The sequence below is a fragment of the Eriocheir sinensis genome, chromosome 20, assembly GCF_024679095.1.
Source record: "Eriocheir sinensis breed Jianghai 21 chromosome 20, ASM2467909v1, whole genome shotgun sequence".
Classification (NCBI taxonomy): Eukaryota; Metazoa; Arthropoda; class Malacostraca; order Decapoda; family Varunidae; genus Eriocheir; species Eriocheir sinensis.
The window spans coordinates 15,409,515-15,420,851 of record NC_066528.1 but is presented as its reverse complement, the minus strand read 5'-3'; the positions used below and the strand labels follow the sequence as shown (position 1 = coordinate 15,420,851).

General features: G+C 42.1%; 1 protein-coding gene across 1 annotated transcript in view; it reads left to right on the top strand.

Annotated features, from left to right (window-relative positions):
- The first annotated feature begins 7,217 nt into the window (after positions 1 to 7,217).
- LOC127001237 (uncharacterized) overlaps positions 7,218 to 11,337 on the top strand; it is an 8,509-nt gene continuing 4,389 nt past the window's right edge. The window contains exons 1-2 of the mRNA XM_050865523.1: positions 7,218 to 7,380; positions 10,692 to 10,906. Of these exons, the coding sequence (XP_050721480.1) occupies positions 10,832 to 10,906 (75 nt within the window). The 5' untranslated portion in view covers positions 7,218 to 7,380; positions 10,692 to 10,831. The remainder of the gene's footprint in view (positions 7,381 to 10,691; positions 10,907 to 11,337) is intronic.

Genomic DNA, 11,337 nt, shown 5'->3' with positions numbered 1-11,337 from the left:
AAACTTGAGATTCAGTGGAACTTTTAAGTTAAAGATTAAGATTAATTGTAAATTCGGGCCCTGGGGCGAGAATGCATGAGGGAAGAAGCACCGCTCGCTACCCTCCTACCTGACTCCCAGAAGATAGGCTTTACCCAACCCCCATCGGATCACCTGGCCACCAATTACCAGCACTCGAGCAGCCACACCCTTCCTCTGTCACCTGTGGGAGAAGCTACTAAAATGTATTCTCATATTGGGCGGAATACACTATAGCTTCACCTCTCTTGTGGTTGGCGGGGAGAGCAGTGAAGAGCTATTGACGGCTCGGCAGCAAGGGAGGCAGCTCAAGCTCAAAAAAAGAAAAACAGGAAAGAACGTTGACAGGCACCTAAGAATCTTCCGGTTAAGGATTGATTCAAAAGCTCTAGAAGGACAGGAAAGTAAAGCTATATAGGACGGTAGTGAGAGGGATTGGAACGGTCGCCTCTCTTAGGCATGGGAGGCAGCTCAAGCTCAAAAAAAGAAAAACAGGAAAGAACGTTGACAGACACCTAAGAGTCTTCCGGTTAAGGATTGATTCAAAAGCTCTAGAAGGACAGGAAAGTAAAGCTATGGGACGGTAGTGAGAGGGATTGGAACGGTCACCCCTCTTTTTAAGCTACTAATGATTTTTTTTTTTTTCACAGCAGAGGAAACAGCTCAAAGGAAAAAAATAAACAATAATGAAAAAAAAGCCCGCTACTCGCTGCTCCTATAAAGCGTTCAGAGGAGTGGCCGAAAGAGAGGTCAATTTCGGGAGGAGAGGTGTCCTGATACCCTCCTCTCGTAAGAGTTCAAGTCGTAGGGAGGAGGAAATACAGATGATTTGCAGTGAAGTAATGCCTTGATCGCCCCTATTTCGTCTTGTATGATGATGGGACAGCTTGTATGATGATGGTCCAGCTTGTATGATGATGGTCCAGCTTGTATGATGATGGGACAGCTTGTATGATGATGGGCCAGCTTGTATGATGATGGTCCAGCTTGTATGATGATGGGCCAGCTTGTATGATGATGGTCCAGCTTGTATGATGATGGTCCAGCTTGTATGATGATGGTCCAGCTTGTATGATGATGGGCCAGCTTGTATGATGATGGTCCAGCTTGTATGATGATGGTCCAGCTTGTATGATGATGGGCCAGCTTGTATGATGATGGACCAGCTTGTATGATGATGGACCAGCTTGTATGATGATGGGACAGCTTGTATGATGATGGGACAGCTTGTATGATGATGGGACAGCTTGTATGATGATGGACCAGCTTGTATGATGATGGGACAGCTTGTATGATGATGGGACAGCTTGTATGATGATGGGCCAGCTTGTATGATGATGGGACAGCTTGTATGATGATGGACCAGCTTGTATGATGATGGGACAGCTTGTATGATGATGGGACAGCTTGTATGATGATGGACCAGCTTGTATGATGATGGGACAGCTTGTATGATGATGGACCAGCTTGTATGATGATGGGACAGCTTGTATGATGATGGGACAGCTTGTATAATGATGGACCAGCTTGTATGATGATGGGACAGCTTGTATGATGATGGGCCAGCTTGTATGATGATGGGACAGCTTGTATGATGATGGACCAGCTTGTATGATGATGGGACAGCTTGTATGATGATGGGCCAGCTTGTATGATGATGGGACAGCTTGTATGATGATGGGCCAGCTTGTATGATGATGGACCAGCTTGTATGATGATGGACCAGCTTGTATGATGATGGACCAGCTTGTATGATGATGGTCCAGCTTGTATGATGATGGACCAGCTTGTATGATGATGGGCCAGCTTGTATGATGATGGAACAGCTTGTATGATGATGGGACAGCTTGTATGATGATGGGCCAGCTTGTATGATGATGGACCAGCTTGTATGATGATGGACCAGCTTGAATGATGATGGTCCAGCTTGTATGATGATGGACCAGCTTGTATGATGATGGGCCAGCTTGTATGATGATGGTCCAGCTTGTATGATGATGGACCAGCTTGTATGATGATGGGCCAGCTTGTATGATGATGGACCAGCTTGTATGATGATGGGACAGCTTGTATGATGATGGGACAGCTTGTATGATGATGGGCCAGCTTGTATGATGATGGACCAGCTTGTATGATGATGGGACAGCTTGTATGATGATGGACCAGCTTGTATGATGATGGGACAGCTTGTATGATGATGGGACAGCTTGTATGATGATGGGCCAGCTTGTATGATGATGGGCCAGCTTGTATGATGATGGACCAGCTTGTATGATGATGGGACAGCTTGTATGATGATGGGCCAGCTTGTATGATGATGGGCCAGCTTGTATGATGATGGGCCAGCTTGTATGATGATGGGACAGCTTGTATGATGATGGGCCAGCTTGTATGATGATGGGACAGCTTGTATGATGATGGGACAGCTTATATGATGATGGACCAGCTTGTATGATGATGGGACAGCTTGTATGATGATGGGACAGCTTGTATGATGATGGGACAGCTTGTATGATGATGGACCAGCTTGTATGATGATGGGACAGCTTGTATGATGATGGGACAGCTTGTATGATGATGGGACAGCTTGTATGATGATGGGACAGCTTGTATGATGATGGGACAGCTTGTATGATGATGGGCCAGCTTGTATGATGATGGGACAGCTTGTATGATGATGGACCAGCTTGTATGATGATGGACCAGCTTGTATGATGATGGTCCAGCTTGTATGATGATGGGACAGCTTGTATGATGATGGGACAGCTTGTATGATGATGGGACAGCTTGTATGATGATGGACCAGCTTGTATGATGATGGGACAGCTTGTATGATGATGGACCACCTCACTAACCAAAATACGACGAAAATTACTTGTTAAATGTTGGGCGTTGATATAAAAGGAGGAAATTTAGAAAACCACACCCAGGAGCTTCTTTAGTATCCGGTGTTGAGTGAGAAAGAAACGTTCCATTGTGGAGAATATAGTTTGGTTTGGGTGCTTACAATGACTCGTGCTGGACCGTCGACCTGGCATGACGATTGACATTTAAAGGAATCTTGTTGTACCGGAAAACGCACGCTACTTCTTTTCAGGTTTTTTTAGTTTGTTTTTTGAGTAAATTTCGTGTTTCAAAAAGACTTCAACAGCTCACTCAATTGTCGTTGTTACTATATATTCGGAATTCGCGATGGACTCAATCTTCTTCTTTTTTCATTTTGAGCCCGTAAGAATTATTGATAAAACTATTCTTGGCCTTAGAGGATATAAAGAACAGTGAATTTGCAGCACCTGAATTCGTAACAATCTCTCTAAAGCTTTGACGAGTAAAATGACGTTTGAAGAGAAAAAATTGCTCCATAAATAATTTAAAAAAAGTTCTGGTCTTTTATGTGTGCGAAAAGGTTTTATTCAGAGTTCCTCAATTCGCCTGCTGGAAAAGCCTCTGTTAGAAATTGCTGGGATTTTCATGGACCTTGAACGGGAAAATCACCCATCAGAACCCGGTTAATCTTCCCTGTGGCCTTGGAAAATAGTCGTATAATGAACATCAATCTTTTCACGAGCGATCCCGGTGATGCCTTTACATGACTTCTGACCTTGAACGGGAAAATCACCCATCAAAAACCGGTTAATCTTCTCTGTGGCCTTGGAAAATAGTCTTAATGGGAATCCGATACGTTTAAGAATCTTTTCACGAGCGGGATCCGGTTAGTTAATCTTGAACTGACTGTTTTGCGATCCCGGTGATGGCTTTACATGACTTCTGGCCTTGAACGGGAAAATCACCCATCAAAACCCGGTTAATCTTCCTTGTGACTCTGGAAAATAGTCTTAATGGGAATCCGATACGTTTAAGAATCTTTTCACGAGCGGGATCCGGTTAGTTAATCTTGAACTGACTGTTTTGCGATCCCGGTGATGGCTTTACATGACTTCTGACCTTGAACGGGAAAATCACCCATCAAAAACCGGTTAATCTTCTCTGTGGCCTTGGAAAATAGTCGTATAATGGGAGTCCGATACGTTTAAGAATCTTTGGAAAATCACCCATCAAAACCCGGTTAATCTTCCTTGTGACTCTGGAAAATAGTCTTAATGGGAGTCCGATACGTTTAAGAATATGAACATTAATCTTTTCACGAGCGGGATCCGGTTAGTTAATCTTGAACTGAACGATTATCTACACAGGATGTAACGTCCGGCTTTGCACCAACAACAAAGAACCTCCTGACTTTAAAGAAATGGCTGAGTAATTAACAAAGGAACCAAATAACGAAGGAATAAATAACAAAAGAATAAATAACTAAATAAATAAATAGCAGAGTAATTAATAAAGGAACTAAATAACGAAGGAATAAATAACAAAAGAATAAATATCTAAATAAATAAATAGCAGAGTAATTAATAAAGAAACTAAATAAAATAATAAATAAATAAATAGCCGAATAATTAATAAACTAAATAAAATAATAAATAAATAAATAGCAGAGTAATTAACAAAGGAACCAAATAACGAAGGAATAAATAACAAAAGAATAAATAACTAAATAAATAAATAGCAGAGTAATTGATAAAGGAACAAAATAACAAAGGAATAAATAAATAAATAGCAGAATAATTAATAAAGAAACTAAATAACAAAGGAATAAATAAATAAATAGCAGAGTAATTAATAAAGAGACTAAATAACAAAGGAATAAATAGATAAATAGCAGAATAATTAATAAAGAAACTAAATAAAATAATAAATAAATAAATAGCCGAATAATTAATAAAGAAACTAAATAAAATAATAAATAAATAAATAGCAGATTAATTAATAAAGAAACTAAATAAAATAATAAATAAATAAATAGCCGAATAATTAATAAATAAACTAAATAACAAAGGAATAAATAGCTAGAAAACCCATTATTCCACCACTTAAATGTCGCGAAAAAGTCTCCCCTTACAAAGCACTCCGTAAGTAACATTGTTTTATTTTTTATCTTTTATCTCTCGTATCTGGTGACTGGTTTTCCTCGTCATCATTATCAGCATCACGTGAGTCTCCGCCTCTCATATCGCAACGCTGGCATGTACTCAACCCGCAACCACGTGAAGCTGAACCATTGCCTCGTGACACACACACACACACACACACACACACACACACACACACACACACGCTTGCTCGCTGGCTTGCTCTCTCTCTCTCTCTCTTTAACAAACAGCGACGGTGCACTAGTGACTGACAGCCAACACGTTGCAAACCTATTAAACAATTACTTTTCCTCGGTGTTTAATAATAACAGTCCTCCCGCCACCACCACCAACACCAGTACTAATGTAAATCCCGAGCATGCATTGTCTAACTTTGAAATAAAACCCGATGAAGTCCTTAAAGCCCTCAAATCACTTAAAACAAATAAAAGTCCTGGACCTGACAAAGTATATCCAACTCTGCTGAAAGAAACAAAGAGCGAAATACTCTCCTCCCTCACAACCGTGTTCAATATGTCCTTGCGACAAGGCATCGTCCCTTCAGATTGGAAAAAGACTAACGTGACACCGATTTTTAAGAAAGGAGACAAAAAGTACCAGGTAATTACAGGCCCATTAGTCTAACTTCGGTTGTAGGTAAGCTACTTGAGGGCATAATTAGAGACAAAATTGTGAGTTACCTTCAAAGCCACTCATTGATTGGGGACTCACAACATGGCTTCCGAAACAAAAGATCCTGCCTATCAAACCTATTAACCTTTTATAACGACCTCTTCACTGTTTATGACGTAACCAAATCACTGGACGTAGTCTATCTTGATTTCCAGAAAGCGTTTGATAAAGTCCCGCATCATAAATTACTTTACAAATTAAAGCAAATAGGTATTGACGGTCAAGTAAACCAATGGATCGCGAATTGGTTGAGCAACAGACAACAAAGAGTAGTGATTGACGGATTTAACTCAGAGTGGGCGCCTGTCACTAGTGGCGTCCCTCAGGGCTCGGTTCTTGGCCCAGTGCTCTTCATTATTTACATCAACGACGTGGATGTTGGACTCAATAACCGCATTAGTAAATTTGCAGACGACACAAAGATTGGTAACTCGGTTCTCACTGACGAAGACAGGCAAAGCCTCCAAGAGGATTTGCACAAAATTTCAGCTTGGTCGGATAGATGGGAGATGCCCTTTAACGTAGACAAGTGCCAGGTCCTTCAAGTTGGAACGAGGAATAAGAAGTTCGAATACGAAATGCGCGGCGTTAAACTCAAAAGCGTTCAATGCGTCAAGGACTTGGGGTCAAAATCGCGTCAAACCTCAAATTCTCACAGCAATGCATCGATGCAGCAAATAAAGCGAACAGAATGTTGGGCTTCATTAAAAGAAACTTTGTATTCAAGAATAAAGATGTAATACTTCCGCTCTACAACAGTTTAGTCAGACCCCACTTGGAATATGCGGTACAGTTTTGGTCTCCCCACCATGCAAAGGATATTGCTAAATTAGAAGGTGTTCAGCGTCGGGCAACGAAAATGATCCCTTCCTTGCACAACAAATCCTACGAAGAAAGGCTTTCTACCCTTAACATGTTCTCTCTTGAGAAACGTCGCCTCCGAGGAAAACTGATCGAATGTTTTAAAATACTTAATGGTTTCACGAATGTAGACAGATCAACATTGTTTATGATCGATGACACTTTGCGCACGAGGAACAATGGCGTAAAACTCAGATGTAGACAAGTAAATTCAGACTGCACCAAATTTTTCTTCACCAACGTTGTAGTGCGAGAATGGAATAAGCTCCCACCATCAGTGGTCCAGTGTAACACGATTGACTCCTTCAAAAATAAGCTCGACCGTCACTTCCTTCAACTAAATATCAACTAGAGTAGAAATGCAACGTTTTGGAGTCTTCTGATTAATGTAAAATCACTTAGGTTTAAGGACAGACCACCAAGTCTGGACCATGGGGTCTGTTTGTTCTGTTTTTCTATGTAAATCTAAGTAAATCTCTCTCTCTCTCTCTCTCTCTCTCTCTCTCTCTCTCTCTCTCTCTCTCTCTCTCTCTCTCTCTCTCTCTCTCTCCTCACTCCAATTTAACAGAGAGAGAAGGAGAGAGGAAGGAAGGGAGGGAGAGAGGGAGATAGAGAAAGAAGGAATGCACGATAATTTTCTACCTTCTTCCGTTATCAGTTGTTATCTCCTTATCGTGTCGGGGCGAGAGCGAGCTGGTGCGGGTTGGGGAGATTAGGTGTGTGATTCCTCTCGATAAGCCACTCCGTATGTTAGCTTGACAGTGTGTGCGTTGGGGCGTGTGTTGTGTGTGTGTGTGGGTGTGGGTGCGTGTTCCTGATTCTCTAAATACGACTGTCACGGGTGAGTATATGTATGTGTGTGAAGGGTATACGTGTGTGTGTGTGTGTGTGTGTGTGTGTGTGTGTGTGTGTGTGGATGCTTTTACATTCCCAAGATGATGTTTTAGTAATGTTCTCTGGGTAAAATTTCCTTTATTCCGTTGTTCTGTTGCTTAATTTTTTTAGGTTACTGTGCTTTAGTTTTGTATTTAGTGGTTAGTTAGCTATCTGTCTGTGTGTGGGGGGAAGGGAAAGGAAGGGAAGGGAAGGGATGGCAGGGAAGGAAAGGGCAGGGAAGGGAAGGAAAGGGAAGGGAAGAGAAGGGAAGGGAAATGTAGGGAAGAGATAGGAAGGGAAGGGAATTGCAGGGAAGGGAACGGAGGGGAAGGGAATTGCAGGGAAGGGAAGGGAAGGGAATTGAAGGGAAGGGCAGGGCAGGGAAGGAAAGGGAACGGAAAGGAATTGCAGGGAAGAGAAGGGCAGGGAAGGGAATTGCAGGGAAGGGATGGGAAAGGAAGGGAAGAGAAAGGAAGGGAATTGCAGGGAAGGGAAGGAAAGGAAAGGGAAGGGTAGGGAAGGGAAGGGAAGGGAACTGCAGGGAAGGGAAGGGAAGGAAAGGGAAAGGAATTGCAGGAAAGAGAAGGGAAGGGAAGGGAATTGCAGGGAATGGAAGGGAAGGGAAAGGAATTGCAGGAAAGGGAAGGGAAGGGAATTGCAGAGCAGGGAAGGGAAGGGAAGAGAATGGCAGGGAAGGGAAGGGAAGGAAAGGGAAGGGAATTGCAGGGCAGGGAAGGGAAGGGAAGGGAAGGGAAGGGAATTGCAGGGAAGGAAAGGGAAGGGAAGGGAACTGCAGGGAAAGGAAGGGGAGGAAAGGAAAGGGAATTGCAGGGAAGGAAAGGGAAGGGAAGGGAAGGGAAGGGAAGGGAATGGCATTGTAGGGAAGGGCAGGGAATTGCAGGGAAGGGAAGAGAATTGCAGGGAAGGGAAGGGAAGGGAAGGGCATTGCAGGGAAGGGCAAGGAATTGTAGAGAAGGGAAGGGAAGGGAAGGGAAGGGAAAGGAAAGAAACAAACAACCCTAGCTTCCATAAACAACTCAAGCTTATTAAACAACCTCAGCTTACTTAAACAACCCCAGCTTCTTGGACAGATAGTTAACCCACTTTAAACCCATTAAGATCAAGTCCACAACGATCAATTATTAAGCAAATGGACCAAAAGTTATAATTCTTCCAGCAGATTCTTAAAAGTGCATTCACGAGGCGACATGTTCCCTGGTTCACTCTTAAATAATCTGAGTTCATCGTATTTTTTTTTTTTATGTATTATTGTATGTATGTTCGAGTGTAGTTTTCTCTCTTCATCAACTAATCCTTTATCACTGTCTTCTTTTTCTGTGTATTTTTTTATCTTCATCAACCAGTCTGTTATCTTTTAACCTAACCTAACCTAACCTAACCTAACCTAACCTAACCTAATCCTTTATCTCTGTGTCTTCTTTTTCTGTGTATTTTTTTATCTTCATCAACCAGTCTTTTATCTTTTAACCTAACCTAACCTAACCTAACCTAACCTAACCTAACCTAACCTAACCTAACCCTTTATCACTGTGTCTTCTATTTCTGTGTATTTTTTTCTCTTCATCAACCATTCATTTGTCACAGTCTTCTTTTTCTTCTCCTACTCTTCAATTTTCTCGCTTCATCAACCAGTCTTTTATAACTGTCTTCCTTTTCTTCTCCTACTCTTCAATTCTCTCGCTTCATCAACCAGTCTTTTATAACTGTCTTCCTTTTCTTCTCCTACTCTTCAATTCTCTCGCTTCATCAACCAGTCTTTTATAACTGTCTTCCTTTTCTTCTACTCTTCAATTCTCTCGTTTCATCAACCAGTCTTTTATAACTGTCTTCCTTTTCTTCTCCTACTCTTCAATTCTCTCGCTTCATCAACCAGTCTTTTATAACTGTCTTCCTTTTCTTCTCCTACTCTTCAATTCTCTAGTTTCATCAACCAGTCCTTTTATCTGTCTTCTTTTTTTTTCCTATTTTTCAATTCTCTCGCTTCATCAACCAGTCTTTTATAACTGTCTTCCTTTTCTTCTCCTACTCTTCAATTCTCTCGCTTCATCAACCAGTCTTTTATAACTGTCTTCCTTTTCTTCTCCTACTCTTCAATTCTCTCGCTTCATCAACCAGTCTTTTATAACTGTCTTCCTTTTCTTCTCCTATTCTTCATCATCCAGTCTTTTATAACTGTCTTCCTTTTCTTCTCCTACTCTTCAATTCTCTCGTTTCATCAACCAGTCCTTTTATCTGTCTTCTTTTTCTTTTCCTGCTCATCGCATACAATAATTTCCTTCAGTATTCGTTTTCGTAGAAGCCGGAGGAGTGCGCTGTGGTTTACCCTTGTTCTCTATTGTTTTGTTTTGCCCCAAGCCTGTGTCATTTACGGTAAAAAAAAGTAGCATAAGTAACTGAAGGCAGAACTTATAAATTGGACATGTCAAACCTCCTGTCCACGGATAAGGTTTTGGGGCTGTATTCTCCCACGCTTTCAAATCCCACAACTAATTTCAAAGGCCGAGAAGGAGATTTACCGGTCATTCATGAGGGGTTTTTCGCATTCACGGTACAGAAGAAGGGTCAGACTACCACCAGGGTCATTAAGCTACCCCTGGAAATGCCCACAGCTCCTACGAAAGCCTTGTCAAATATGTGTGTTTGGGTGTCGAAAAGTTTGATAATCCGAACTTTGATATTTCGGCCCCAAAGTTCACATATTTGACAAGGCTTTCGTAGGAGTTCCGAGCATTTCCAGGTGTAGTTTTATGACCCTGGTGGTAGTTTAACTCTTCTTCTGTATCATGAGCCTAGACAAACACTAATTAGAACCCAATTGATCTCCTCTTTGGACTTTGGAGTTAGTTGATGTGAGGGGAGGAAGCTCTATTCCAAGCGTTCTTATGTCAGGAACACTAAATATCATATCAAACGCCCCTTTTCTGACAGTTTAACAGCATCCTAAACAAAGAACATCGTAAACAAATGACGTTGATAAGAATAAGATCGTAAAACAGAGAGAGAGAGAGAGAGAGAGAGAGAGAGAGAGAGAGAGAGAGAGAGAGAGAGAGAGAGAGAGAGAGAGAGAGAGAGAGAGATTCAAATTGCATTCTCTGTACGTACATGCTGTCCCCTTATCAGCAGTGAACGTAAACAACTCACACTGATTATCACTAGACCACAAGAGAAATAGATAGATAGAGATAAAGATATAGATAGAGGGAGAGAGCTTGCCTCAAGGTATACATCCTCTCTATGCTTTTCTCTTATCAACAGTTAACACTCACTGCCCCTTGTATCTATTGCTGCTTCTGACAACCGACCGCACTGCTAACCTCCGGACACGGCAACACTCCACACCCAGCCCTGCACCCCTCCCCCAGCCCCCAGTGCAAAGAGCAGGGCCACAGAGAGCCATGGCCAGCCTGGGAGCGAGGCCATCTCTTGACCACTTCAGGCAACCGGCGGTGCTCATAAAAGTGCCGGAAATTGTGAGTACTGTTTTAAAGGCTAACGGAGCGGCACAGTATGCTAATAGCCTCTTCATTTAGCGTAACCCGTTTCTGGGTCGTGATCTGAAGAGTCCCTTGATAGATAGAGTCCCGACAACTTAAAATTTGGACGCCATTATTAGCCCTGTTTTCGCCGCGAGAGCGAAAACAGGGCCAATAATGGCGTCCAAATCTTAGGTTGTCGGGACTCTATAAGGGACTCTACAGATCACGACCCAGAAACGGGTTACGCTAAATGGAAGACGCTATAAACTAACCAAGATGTCCCGCCCACTCTTCCATAGTTAAAGGTTGGAGTTAGGAGTCAGTGTTACCATATGAATCTTCGACGGCTTATAGGGCCACATTATTCAACATTTCGGCTCCCAGGCTCACATATTCAACAAGGGTTTCATGAGAGTTTGGGTCAT